General features: G+C 47.0%; 1 protein-coding gene across 1 annotated transcript in view; it reads right to left on the bottom strand.

The window, feature by feature from the left end:
- Window positions 1-13,778, bottom strand: part of Washc5 (WASH complex subunit 5) — a 36,365-nt gene that overhangs the window by 1,942 nt on the left and 20,645 nt on the right. Inside the window, exons 18-27 of the mRNA XM_051202648.1 lie at window positions 13,350-13,529; window positions 12,110-12,234; window positions 9,780-9,942; window positions 8,948-9,050; window positions 8,778-8,857; window positions 7,853-7,956; window positions 6,970-7,099; window positions 5,453-5,549; window positions 2,981-3,134; window positions 1,728-1,815 (exon numbers count right to left, since the gene is read on the bottom strand). Of these exons, the coding sequence (XP_051058605.1) occupies window positions 1,728-1,815; window positions 2,981-3,134; window positions 5,453-5,549; window positions 6,970-7,099; window positions 7,853-7,956; window positions 8,778-8,857; window positions 8,948-9,050; window positions 9,780-9,942; window positions 12,110-12,234; window positions 13,350-13,529 (1,224 nt within the window). The remainder of the gene's footprint in view (window positions 1-1,727; window positions 1,816-2,980; window positions 3,135-5,452; window positions 5,550-6,969; window positions 7,100-7,852; window positions 7,957-8,777; window positions 8,858-8,947; window positions 9,051-9,779; window positions 9,943-12,109; window positions 12,235-13,349; window positions 13,530-13,778) is intronic.

Here is a 13,778-nt window from a genome sequence, read left to right as displayed (position 1 = left end):
CTTTATAGTCATAAAAATTTTAAAAAGCAAGTCAAAGATTAACCTGGGCTTTGATTATAATCACACAAACCTGTAAGCTAGGTATCGATGATATGTTTAATTTGCAAATCCCTCATTTGAAACAGACTTTCAAAGCTTAAGATTTTGAGAAGCTTAAGCATGTCAGTCGAAAAAAGGCTGGTCAGAAGTAAGATACATCCATCTATTTCTTCTAGTGTCTATTGTTACTCATTTATGTGTCTGGAGTTGAGAGGCACCTCAGATACCCTGCAGCTGAAGTTACAGGTAGTTTTAAACTGGCTGCTGTGGGTGCTGGGAGTCAAACTCGGGTCCTCTGCAAGAGCAGTATGCGTGTTAACCACCGCGACACTGCTTCAGTCTCTAGTAGTCTTAATTACACCATCCCCTTCATTCCTCCATGATGGTGCCTTTTTCTCATATTTTAAGTTATTTTGTCTATTATTTAAGTTGTTTGATTTTTGAGACAAGATCTCACTATGTAGCCTTGGCTGGCCTGGAACCTGCTATATAGACCAGGCTGGTTTTGAACTCACAGAAATCCACCTGCCTCTGCCTCGAAAGTGCTGGGATTAAAGGTGTGTGCTACCATCCCCAACTCTCAGTCATCTTTTTAATTTTTCAGTTCTGGCATTGAACCCAGGGCTTGCTCTACCTCTGAGTTACACCCCAACCATCTGAGCTCATTTCAAAATTTCCCCATGATTCTGCTAGGTTCTCATTATCCTATTAAACAACACACGTTTGGTTTTCCACCCAAATCTGTCGTATTTAGTTTCACTTATTTTATTATCTGACATCTATACCACAAAAATTGGAGCAAGTGTCACTGATACCATCACGAGCCTTCTGTAGTCCTGACAAGAGTCATTTCACTAGGTACCTCATGCTCATCAAAGATCACCTTTGGCTTTGTTAGGAAAGCACCTCCAATTCCCCCACATACTATTGGTGCACACAGGCCTAGGAAGGCTCTAGAGGTCAAAGGACATCGTGTGGGGGCCAGTTCTCTCCATCTCCCAAATGGGTTCTGGGGGCTGAACTGGGATTGTCAAGTTGGCATCGAGTGCCAAATAATCCATTTTGCTGGATCCTATTTTTAACTATTAATTTTAAAAGACAAGAAACTATCTTTCTCATTATGTTATATGTCTTTACATTCTTGTCTTTGTTTACATGTCTTTTTTTTTTGGGGGGGGGGAGGTTCCTGGCTATCCAGGAACTTGCTCTGTAAACGAGGTTGGCCTCAGCTCAAGAGACCTGTCTGTCTCTGCCTTCCAAGTGCTGGGATTAAAGGCGTGTGCTACCACTGCCTGACAGTCTTTACATTTCTTAAAACAAGCTCTCCTTTGTGCTTAAACTTCCCAAGGTTGACCATTATTTAGAGGGGAAGGGATTTCCTAGATGGTAAATAGCAATTCATTTTGGGAAGCAGTGGCCATATAAGCTTTGGCTGTGGCCTGGACTTAATGTGCTGTGGGCCCTAGGCTGTTAGGAAGAGAAACCTGTGGTCATTTCTTTCCCTGACCAGCTAGAAATCCCTTCCTTGATTGCTCATCTCACAGAGCTGACCCTGAGGAGGGTGGAGAGTGAGGAGGGGGAGAGAAGCCCTCCAATGCTCAGGGAAGAGGCACAATGGACTTCAGAATAGGCTGCTATTATATCGCTCATGGATAGGTCATTACTGGCATCCTTTGTCTGTGGCTTACCTTGCGGGGGAGTTTTGTGTACCGAACATAATCCTCCAGGAATAGAAGGGCACCCACAGCATCTGCAGGCATTTCAGGCATCTTCTGGCTGTGAGAGAAGTCTGGTCAGTTAGCTGCTTCGCATGTGACTAATGAACAGCATACCAAGTCTGTAACAAACCCACAGGGCACCCTCTTGATTCCTATGATAATTATCCTGTAGTCTGTTTAGACCCATCTTCCTTTCATACCGCATGACTCAATCAATGTCTAACAGTCCAACACTTTCCCATCCTCTAGGCTTCCAGTACGTTTGTTTTGCATGTTCTTTTGAAAGTAAATGACTAGCCAGGACTGGTGGTACCAGATCTACAGTTCCACCCACTCTGGAGGCTGTTGCAGGAGAATTGCAAATTTAACAACTAACTGGGCTGCAGTCTAAATTCAGGGCCAGGCTGGGGAACAGTGAGGCAACTTTACTCTCTGAGAGTAAAGGTAGGACAGGGTGTGACCTGGCTTAAGTGCCTGCCCGGTGCACTTGAGGACCTATCTAGCACAGCAGAAAGATCTGTGTTAGATTGGCAAAACCAGCAGGTGGTGATGTGACCAGACAGAAATGCTTCAGTTATGCTGACCCCTTCAGGCAGCAGATGAGGAAGCTCAGGTTGAGCATCCTAGCGCCATGGCTTTTGTTTTTTCCTACCCTAGAAAATCCACAATTGAAGAGAAGGGAGCAAAGAACTAGAAGAAACGGAAGGCTGATTCGCTTTGTTATCCCATAGCAACTTGTGATTCCTGTTTTGTTATATGCCACAAACTAGCCTTGTCCCTGGCCTTGACACTGAGGAATCACTCCTTTAGTGTGTGGACCCTTGACTTGGTGGTGTTGACACTGAGGAGTGTGGCTCCCTTTGGTGAGTAGTTCAGCGGGAGTGCAGGATTGCTGGGTTCTGAGAGCTGGATTCTACAGGACAGTCTCAGGTCTGCACTTTCCTTCTCAGAGGAAGAAATCCATTAACGTCTACTAATTTCCATCAAGAGCCAGTCTTAAAGTGTCCCTGCCAGTACAACTATGGAAACCTTCCTGGCAGGGTGGCCGAGGACAGGCACTGGAGGTAACTGCTCCAAACACGGGCAGGTGTCCTGACCTGTTTATAGAGGAGCAGCAGCTATTCCCTGGTCCTGCCAGAACAGCAATGAGAGGGACTTGTCACGAGAGGCTGCAGTCCCTTTTTGTGACATTAAGTTCCATGTTTCTGGTTGGTCCTCTGTACCTTGTGCACTGCTCCATTGTGGAGCGAATAAACTGGCCAATCAGTGCCAGGAACTGCTCCGTGTACCGGGAGTGAAACTGCTTCAGCAGAGTGAGCAGTCCCAGGACGAGTGGCGGCCAGTCCACAGGGTCGGCAGGTTTCCGGCAGACCATGCCTGTAAGGGAAAAGTGACAATACCCAGTGAGCTACTTGCTTCTGACAACATTCACTAAGTATCAGCTGTCATCAATGCCATCACGGCTGGCAGGGCATTATTTTGAGGAGACAGTAATTCTGAGCTGGGGCATGCTAAAGTCCGAAGGACTTAGGTTTTATCATTACTGTTTATTTTGTTCTGTATTGTTAATGCACTCTATGGTAGAGACGTAAGATGTACATTCATGAGAATGACAGAAGAAAAGTCACCTAACAACTTGACTTCAGTTAACGGCAGCATGGTATTCCAGACACCCAGAAGGACCTCATTAGGTAAAAATCAGTTAAGATGTCTTAAAAGTATCTGTGAAAGCCATGTTGAGTGTTGAGAAATGAACCAGCTGAAGTCAAGAGAGTGGAAGGAGGGAGATTAGCGTGTGCCCACACACTGTCTGCTTTCTCACTGGGGACCTCTCTCAAAATCTGGAGACTCTGGCCTGCCTGGATGGCCATGCTGGGCAGGAGGTGGGGTTTAGGACCTTCTGGGAAACCCGTGGAAATGTTAGAAGATGTATACCACCTGCCTCCAAGGCTACAAAGTCACATTCAACAGTACTGGCATGAAGACCTATCCATGCATCAGGACAGAGTTCAAAACAGTGACCATCGGATGATCCACTGACTTTCCACAAATACAACCAGCAACTTAGTAGAGAAAGGGAAATCTTAGCAAAACCTGACACCGAATTGCACAGCTTCATGGATGATGAACTTGACCCCACCTTACACCAGATGCAAACAATAACTTGGATGGTTTGTAGCCCTTAACATAAAAGATAAAATGAACTGGTAAACCAAAGTCTGCGAGGAAATATTTACTAGTCACAGGGGCCACTGTGAAACTAGCATTTGTGGATCTGGAGATGAAGCTTCCACTAACATGGGGTGGTCATTAGTTGGTTTGACCAATATGAACAGACGGAATCAGCACCTGTGAGCACTTGGTGGGAAGAGGTCAAGGTAGAATCCAATCAACGCCGCCTTCCCTAACCCAGCACCAATCAATCAACACTGCCTTCCCTAACCCAGCACCAATCAATCAACACTGCCTTCCCTAACCCAGCACCAATGAATCAACGCTGCCTTCCCTTACCAAAGGCACAGTGCTTGGCAACAGGTAGAACTAATAGGAATTGGGAGAGGAACAATGACGAGGACCAGTGAAAGTTTCTGAATGAGAGGATTAAAACAAACAAACAAGCAAACCAACCAACCAACAGGCAGGTGGTGGTGCACGCCTTTAATCCCAGTACTTGGGAAGCAGAGGCAGGTGGATCTCTGTGAGTTCGAGGCCAGCCTGGTTTGCAGAGTGAGTTCCAGGACAGGATTCAAACCTATACAGAGAAACCCTGTCTTGATAAACCAAACCAAACCAAACCAAACCAAACCAAACCAAACCAAACCAAACCAAACCAAACCAAACCAAACCAAACCAAACCAAAAAAACAAACAAACAAAATACCTCACCACCACCAATTAAAAATCCAAAAGAGATTCCACGAGTTTACTGTAAAAACATTTAGGAGATAGGAAGGAAAATAAGGAAGAGACACATTTGAAGGGTTAAGCAGACAGTAGTAACAAGTACCATTGGTAGAAATGTCCTCACAGTCCTAGTGGCTGAAAGGCTGTAGTGCTAGCTTCTGATGGTACTTTTAGACCAGCTAAATATACAGTGCATTAAGAAATTCCACTTAGTTAGACAAAAAGTCAGGAGACAGAGGAAGAACTGGGAATCTTCTGGGCAATTATAGAGATGCTCACAATAAACTGATCAACAAAATGACTAGTTATGGTACTAGCCAGGACACCTGTATCAAAAGCCTTGGATATGTATTGTTTGTAGCAAATATTCTGACATGTAACCATGTATACGTTTCTGTCTGAGATACTCACTTATTAGCTCTATCTCCTTAACTACATGCACTGTAACTCCTATGACAGTCCTGGTAGCCAGCAACAGAAGGAAGCTTGCAGGAACAGAATCTGAATATAAAGAAGTTTCTTTTATACCACAATCAGTTACTTATGCATTGAATGAGGGGAACCAAGTAAAGATGCTGCAGTCTGTGAGAGGCAGGTGTGCTCATCTGATTTGGAACCCACAGTGCACATTCCATCAGTGGCATTATGTTGCAGTGGCGTAGTGACAGTATTTCACCCGTGTGCATTTGGTTACGAAAAAACATGATGACTGACAGTGTTATATTCAGAATGCTGTCCTTAGACATTGACTTACTGCTTGTTTATTACAAAGCAAAATCCTTGGCATCGTACCTAGATTTTTGTTATACTGAAGTTTTGGCAACTGAGCAATCAAGAAGAGAAAGTTGACGATCGGGAAGTAGGGTAAGCGCTTCGTTGTTATGTAAATCTGGAAGAGAAAGCAGACAGAGGGCTGGTTTCTTGTCACAGAGCATCACGGACTCCGTGTTTCAAACAGAAAGCTCTGCTGTCCCTTCTGTTTGCTCTTCTGACTTCCTGTAGCTGGGAGGGTTCCATCATTTGCTGCCTTTGCAGAGTTACTTATCTATGGCCCCATGTAAATGCAGGCACCTATGTGCTTCAGTCCTTCTGGAAAGAAAAGCTTTGCTTACAGACCAGAGATCCTACCCCCCAGATTCTGTTATTATTGCTTCTAAAAGGAGGGGCAGGAGGTGACGAGTAAGAATGGCAAGGGGCAGTGGGATGAAGCAGTGAAGATGAGGGGCCCGGCGGCTAACCATGGGCTCTCCTCAGGGGGCTCAAGTTCGCTTTGCAGCACTAACACGGGGCTCACAATTCCCCTAATTCCAGCTCTAGGGATCTGACACCACCTTCTGGTCTCCTTGGGCATCAGGCAGACATAACGGGCACACACGTACAGGTAGGCAAGTCCTCATACAGATAAAACACATCTTAAAAACGGAGAGCGACAGCAAATGCTGAGGAAGAAAGCAAAGTCCTCCTTTGTCACCTGCTTCCCACAGGCAGTCTCCCTCCCAGTTAACATGGCAGGAAAGTCAGGGCACACAAAGCCATGCCACCCCTCAGCGGGCCTCCAGTCCACAGAAGACAGGACAGTGCACTGCTTCAGAGCCCAGGCTCTTATCACTGGCTAGCTTCCCCGTTAGTGTGGAGGCCCTGGGAAGTCCTTGACCTTTCCAAGCCCCAGGCTCCTCCCTCACCTAAGGATGGCCTCTGTCATGGGCTGCTCAGCACAGAGCACTGCAATGTCAGCTGCCCTTTAAGTTCATCATCTTTGTTTTATTTGGGGACAGGGTTTTATTATTATAATTTAGAATCTTTGAAGTAACCAGGGTAACCCTCTCAAATGGACCTGTTTCTGCATTAATACATATAAACACTCATACTAGGAAGACACATGGCAAGTACAGGCACTGATGTCAGTTTAGGATGGGGACCGCCCTACAAGATCTGGCACGGAGTCAGCGAGAAACCCTGTACCGCCTGGTGGTTCTGGCACTGGGAGCTGTAGAATGATGGGCCTGGCCTGTAACTGCCGTCCCTGCTGGTCTCCAGGGGGAAGCACTGACAGGCAAGACAGAGCAGTGTGACTGTCCCAACCCCAGGGGGACCTGCACGGACACTGCGCTTAAACTTTTCCTGAACCCTGGCCAACATCAGTCTCATAGCCAGGGAGGTGACATCATTTTAAAAAGGTTAGAACCTGACAGTATAGGGTTCTGGGGGGCTGAATGTAGGTTTCTGGAATATTTTCAGTGATCTGTTACCTAGACAAAGTCACCACAGAGCCCTGACCCCCCCCCCCATTTTATATTTTAGTCATTAACCTTATTCAGAGGGTTGTGAATGCCAGCTGCCTCCAGATAGGCTGTGATTTCATATAAGAGTGTGTTATCTTCTTTGGGGTAGGGAAGCGAAGGGTCCCGATAGTGGGCTTCAATGTCGGCCAGGAGAGCCCTAATGGAGTAGAAAAGTGGCGATAAACATGCGTGGTCAGTTGAGTTTGTACATCTGTACCCAAGTTTTATCCTTATGACACCAGATCTGTGACTGAATGTCACTGAACCTGACCTACAGTCACTTCGTGTTCTGAAGTCAACCTATATCAAGTGATTTCACTCCTCAGTTACAAAAGAAAAAAAATGTGTGTGTGTGTGTGTGTGTGTGTGTGTGTGTGTGTGTGTGTGTGTGTGTGTGTGTGCATGGAGACCTCTGATGCCCTGGGGCTGGAGTTACAGGTGCGTGTTAACCGTCTGACAGGGTGCTGGGAACCACACACTGGTCCCCTGGAAGAGCAGCCAGTGCTCTTGACTGCTGAGCCATCTCTGCAGCCCCACAGTTACACTCTGTGAACTAGCCAGACGGTTTCTAAGACCTGTTTGTTAGCAGAGCTGACATTGGGATGGTGACGCTTGGATTGTTTATCTGAGCAGGCGGGCAGCAGCAGGGAAAGGAGGGGCTGTGTGCATCCCAGATGTATCAGTTACCCTGCTTCCCCTGCTCCCTGGGAAACCGTGCTTAGCTCTTTAGAGTCCAGCTCTTGGAGACTCTGCTAACAACAGTTTTATTAGCTGGGACATGGATCTAGTAGTGCTGCTGTACATTAGCTATAGTGAGCTATAGAGGCCTAAAGGAACACGGCGTGAGTGTGGGGGCTGGGAAGGGAGGCAGTGCAAGCCCACAGGTGGCCGTCTTGGCCCTGGCACTCACTTATTGAGATTGTCCAGAGCAGCGGCCAGATGTCTGGAATCAAATCGACAGGAAGAGTTGAGCTCATTGGCGATCTGCTGTCTCAGGATCTGCATCTGCCCAACCTGAGGACAAGTGACAGAACACAGATGTGACACACAGAGCCCTTGAGAGCCATCACCAGCTTGTAAACAGAGCTGGAGAACATTCGAGGGATGTGCCTTTGGCAGTCACCAGTTTGCTACATGCTCTGAGGTAGCCATGGCAATGCCTCTTCCAAATGCCTCAGGCTGATCTCTCTAGCACTACAGAGAGCCACACTGCAGCTTCATGTATGTAATAACCCTTTCTTAACACCCACGGGACAGTCCAAATTAGTGGTTTCACTGTGTCCTTGCTTGTACAAGCTAGGCGTCTGGATACTAAAATAAGCTTTTATCTAAAGAATTAACGGCTTCATTTGTCTTTCGTCCTCATTTCCACAGACATGGTGCTTTCTTTATCCATAGATGTGGATAGTCTATGCTCCCGAAGACATGGGAGGGAAGGAACACTTCCCTGTTGCAATGCTGTGAGGGTTACAGATTACAGACGCCTGATCTGTACATCCACAGAGCAGAGCATCACATGCCCACGGAGGAAAATGCCCATTTCCTTGGGCAGAAGCAGCTCTGATTGGGAGGCATTTTGGAAAGAATATGTTTTCTTGAGCAAGTGGGGGTCCATGAAAAGCCTGGTTAATGGTAGCTGCAGAGAGATGGGTAAAGGAACGACAGGTGTGAGAAATAACAGGAAGTTGTGGAAGATGTCTTAATGACAAAAGGAATACATTTCCATACACACAGTGTCATAGGAAAGTAGTAATTTACAAAACAGCATTGATTATTTTGCCCCCATAACATACTTTCTTTATACAGTGTTGATAATCCTGCTTCCCATAGCGTACCTTCATTATGGCGTCCAGGTAAGCGGTCCAAATCTTCTGTGTCTTAGTGATGGCCGAAACATAAACTTTACTTGAATTTGCTGAAAGTTAAAGTACAATCTTAACCCAGTAAATCTGGGAAGGGTACAGCACAGCATCATCTCCACCGTGGGGAGTCTCAGGACACTTACCCACAATGCTTTTCAGGGGGCTGACCGCATTCATGAGTGTTTTCAAAGTATCTTGAACAGTTCTATCTCTCAGGATAATTTTCTGAAACATACTGAGGAAATTCTACAAACAAGAAGCCATGATCAAAATTCAAACACAACAACTGTAAACTCCAGTTAACTCAAATGCTGTGTACAACACCATCCACCTTGGTCACCAGCCTCTAAATGGGAAGGTGGCAGACACCCAGCTTCCTACTAGGAACAATGACTAGAAGGAGGAGGTAAGGCTTCCAACCCAAGTCTCTCTTTCCCAAATTGAAATTAACTAATTAATTAATTGAATTAACCAGCAAAAGTACAAAGAAATTCTAGTTTACTCTTCTCGCCCATGCCTAACTCCAGGGTGAGAAGTCATGAAGGACGCCACGTTTGTCAGGTGAGACCTGTTGTTATGCGTCCCAGGTAGAAACCAGACACTCGGGTCTGTAACAGGCAGTCTTTGTCTTCTCTGCAGGCAGAACCACTAAAGCGTGTCTGGATGTTAACGGAGAAGCTTAATGGCAAAGGGAAGACGCATGCTGAGCAGGACAACACCATCCCATAAACTGGGGTCCAAGACTACGTTAGGAGCAGAGGGTGGGCCAAGCACCGACATCCGTCTCTCTCTGCTTCCTGATAGGAGCAGTGTGGCCAGCTGCTTCTTATGTGTGAACACAGAGGGAGCCATTCTGGAAGGCAGGCCTTTCCCTCCGTGAGGGACCAGACTCTCAAACTGTGAGTCCTTAAGCTGCTTGCCAGATTATTTTCCCTCAGCAGTGAGGGAAGTGCCTGGTGAGGGTTCCAGGCTCACCTGTAACTCCTTCACAATCATGAAGCACAGGAGCCTGTCCAAGCCATTCAGACCGAAGGTCCCCAAGGTGTTCTGGATTTCTGAGAAGAGTCGGCTGCTGGTCACCTCTTGATGAGTTTTCATGTCATACCAAGTGTTCAGCTGGTCAATGTAACACGTCACTCTAAGACAAAAGCACAAGCAAAAGTCCCAGCAGGTCAAAGGTGTGGGATGGGCGCTGGGGCACCGCAGCTCAGGGCACCGCAGCTCAGGGCATGGGCTGTGAGCTTTGGCTGCTCTACAGGCTTACCATGTGGTGTGCCACAGCCTGCACGTGCGCCGGCCCTGCCTCAACCTCCCGCGTGCAGGGACTGCAGGCTGCAGTCACTACTTGTTATGACTTGTGTTTCCAGGTTCCTTCGGGACCCCATACTTAATCTTGTCTGCCTGATGTCACAGGAAGTAACCCTCGGCTAGGCCTCCTTCCCTAACTGCTGCTGCTTCCTCAGTTTTATTTATTTCCGCTCGGCTGCTACCACTGACAGCCATGCTGAGAGGGCAGTTCATTTCAGCTGCTGCCAGGTTGGAGGACGCTAAAGCCTATCGTCCTTTCTACAGGGTGTTCTTGAAATTTCCAGGGCCTGGGGACAGTGAGAGCCTAACATCAATCCCACTGTTAAAGAAGAAACTCAGGATCTTTGAACGGTAACGTCCGAGAGGGAAGATGAAGCTATGCACTCGCTGCCCAGCTCGTTAAATGGCAGATGCCCATCCTGCCAGCATCTCTCAGTGATCCTTCTTAGTCTTGGGAACAGAGTATGATGACAAGCGCGGCAAAGCCCCCAACACATCAGCCACCGAGCACTTAGTGTTACCTATGTCACCTCAAAGAGCTCCGTGACACACAAGCTACTCAACCCCCAGTTTAGAGGGGAGAGGATGGTGGGCAAGGAAGGCCCGGTCCCAAGGCTATATAATTTCAAAGCTTTGAATCTCGTGCCATGGAGGAGGGGCCTTCATGACTGGTAGAGCCTGCAGATGGCACAGATGTCCACATTCCACTCCTGATAATCTGATTCAGCAGGTTTGGGGTGTAGCCCCTGCCTTTGCAGTTCTGGCAAACTCTACATATGTAGGCCTCATGTTATAAACCCCACCAACCATCATCCACACATGTAGACTGCATGTTAGAAACACCACCATCCACACATGTAGGCCTCATGATACAAACACCACTATCCACCATCCACACATGTAGGCCTCATGTTATAAACACCACCACCCACACTTGGGGCTTAAGAAGGAGCTGAAAGCCTCAGGAGTAAGAAGTTGACTTGGAAGTACATGTGGGAAAAAAACAAAACAAAACCCAGGATGGTTTGCAAAAGTGCATACATCTTTTACACTCAGGCTTCAAGGTATCCCTTTATTACCCAGTGCTGGCACTTTGGATGTGACATTTGTGAGGACCCTACTTCTAATAACAAATTCCCAGTCACATGGCTTGGTGATTCAGGCCATTCACACAAAGGACTATTGCCTGTGACAAAAAAAAAAAAAAAAAAAAAAAAAATGTTTCCAATAGAAATCTTGAAAAGTTTATCTACAGTTTATTAACCTTCCTAAATCTTGAGATAAAACAGGTCTGGACCAGAAGGCGGTATGGAGTGCTTAAGGAATGCATATGCATTCAACAGGACACAGGTACGTGGGGGAGAGAATGGGGAGCATTGCTTTCTGCGGCCAAGTCCTCCATCATGGTCCTCGGTGAGCTTATGCACAGGGGTCAGCTGACCACAAGACACAGACCCGCTCTTTTCTGTGCCGTTCTTAGTGTGCTACGTCCTCTGAGGCACACAGGAAGAGGAAATGGGTTAGCTGGGTTTACTGAGAGGCACCACGGTACCCACCAGACACTCTTAGGAAGAGCTTGAATCACGGGAGCTTTGCATTCAGTCCCTGCTGAAGTCACACGAACCCATGTGACCAGGATGCGTGTTGACTGCTCATGGTGTGACCTTGACTAGCAGCTCTCTGGGAGCCAGGAGCTTGGCCTGCACTGTATACTGCTTGCCAACTATACATGATGGGCAGGACAGTAAGCTTTTGGGTCTGAATTTCTTCATCTTTAAAGTGCTAAGAGCAACAGTGCCTACCTCCTAAGGTTATGATAAGGAGTAAGTATGCAGATGCGGGCGGCATGCTCAGTGATCACCAGACAATAGCAAGTACTTGGTCCCGGGCTAAGAAATAAGCATGTTGACGAGCTGCCAAGGGCTAGGGACAAGGGAGCCCACATCTCAGTGACACAGCCTCAAATCACAGGCCCAGTCGCACTCAGAAATACTTACTTGGGGTCTGTGATCCGCAGGATTTCTCTGCAGAGTCGACCAATAAATGTAATGGACTCATCCACAGGTGCGAATTTAGGAATGGGAATGTGAGTGGACTGATACATACTCTGCCAGTCTTGAATCTAGAACACAAAACCATAAATGTCTTGTTCAACCCTGCCAGTGTCATTGGGGATCTTTTCTCTACACAATCTCACAAGCACTGCATGAAGAGCAACAAATGTTGCTTGGCGCTGAAGGGAAAAATTTGAAATTGACACCAATGCTACACAGAATGTAAAAAAAGGAAAGTAACAACCATTAAAAAGGGAAGTGGAGGCTGGGGAGGTAGCTCAGCTGGTGGAGTATCTGCCTAGCGGGAACAGTGCCCTGGACTCCACCCACAGCCCGTCAACCAGGCACACCAATGCAGCCCTGTGATCCCAGAGCTAGGGAGGGTCATCCTCAGCTAAACAGTGAGCTGGACACTAGCCTGGCTGCAGAAAAGTTAGCGTACGGAGAGACAGACAGACTTAGGATTTCTGTCTTGTGAGTAGAAATGGACAGCGTAATCTAAAAATCTAAAGTATCATAACCTTAAATAATCTTTTGAAAGTGTCACGGGCGTGTGTCAGTTCCTTGCTAAATGCTGTCTAAAAGCAGTGGCACTTCAGTTCAGCGCTATTATATGGTTCATGAAAAGAAGAAAAAAGGAAAACAACCCACTTTTAAGAGAAGACACGCGAAGGTAGAAGGTAGGGTACGGGACAGCCATTACGGGAGGACACACCAAAAAAAGGCACCTTCACTGCAAGTTCAGCTAAGTTAGCAAGTGGACAGCGGCAGCTTCTGGTTAGGATCCGAGGGAGGCAGAAGCCCGTGCTGCCGGTGGGATGGTGGGATGCAGGGCGCCAGTGCTCCCATGGGAGGGTTCTGGGGGCCCTGAACAAGTCAGACAGCATTTCAAAGTCAAGAGAGGGCCCGAGTCTCTCTCCCTCTCAAGGCCTGGGCTCTAACAAGCAGAGTGGCAGCTGCCACAGCCACTTAGTTCCACCTGCTTTGTCCAGAGCACAGAAAGCTCTGTGAGACCCGGCCCCATGTCAACTCTCCTTCTCCCCTGAAGTCTCCTGAAGGTGCTCTGTGGGACGAATGGCTTTCCGTAAAATTATCAGACAAAACACCCAAAATTGGGAGTGTCATTTCAAATATGAGAAACAATAGATAATAGTGAAGAATTGAAAAAGAAACTATTAAATACCTTTGTTCTTAAGAAGTTATTACATTCTTGCTCCACGCTATAATTTATAATCCGAGAGACCTCCTCCTGCCAGATCTTCAGACCGTAAATGCTGACATAGTCCTGTATGTACTCAAAGGAACGATGGAACCCATCCATGGTGGCTCCCAGACCTTTCAGCTTGGGCATCAACTCACTCGGCTATACAGAAGGACAGGAAACCTGTCAATAACGCTTAGCACCCACATTAAATGACACACTAACTAAGGCACCTTGGCCATGACCGCACACAGTTAAAGCTTTAGAAATCTTCCTTTAGCAGCGAGCGTTGCTGACAGTGTTCTTAAATACTCAGCCAAGACTAGACTGCCTTTGGAAGGAAGCCTTACACCAAGGACATTAGGATGAATACTGATGATTTCACCAGTATCAGCTGATGAACACATCTAA

Source organism: Phodopus roborovskii, unplaced genomic scaffold (genome assembly GCF_943737965.1).
Source record: "Phodopus roborovskii unplaced genomic scaffold, PHOROB, whole genome shotgun sequence".
Lineage (NCBI taxonomy): Eukaryota > Metazoa > Chordata > Mammalia > Rodentia > Cricetidae > Phodopus > Phodopus roborovskii.
This window is presented reverse-complemented; position numbering and strand designations above follow the sequence as displayed.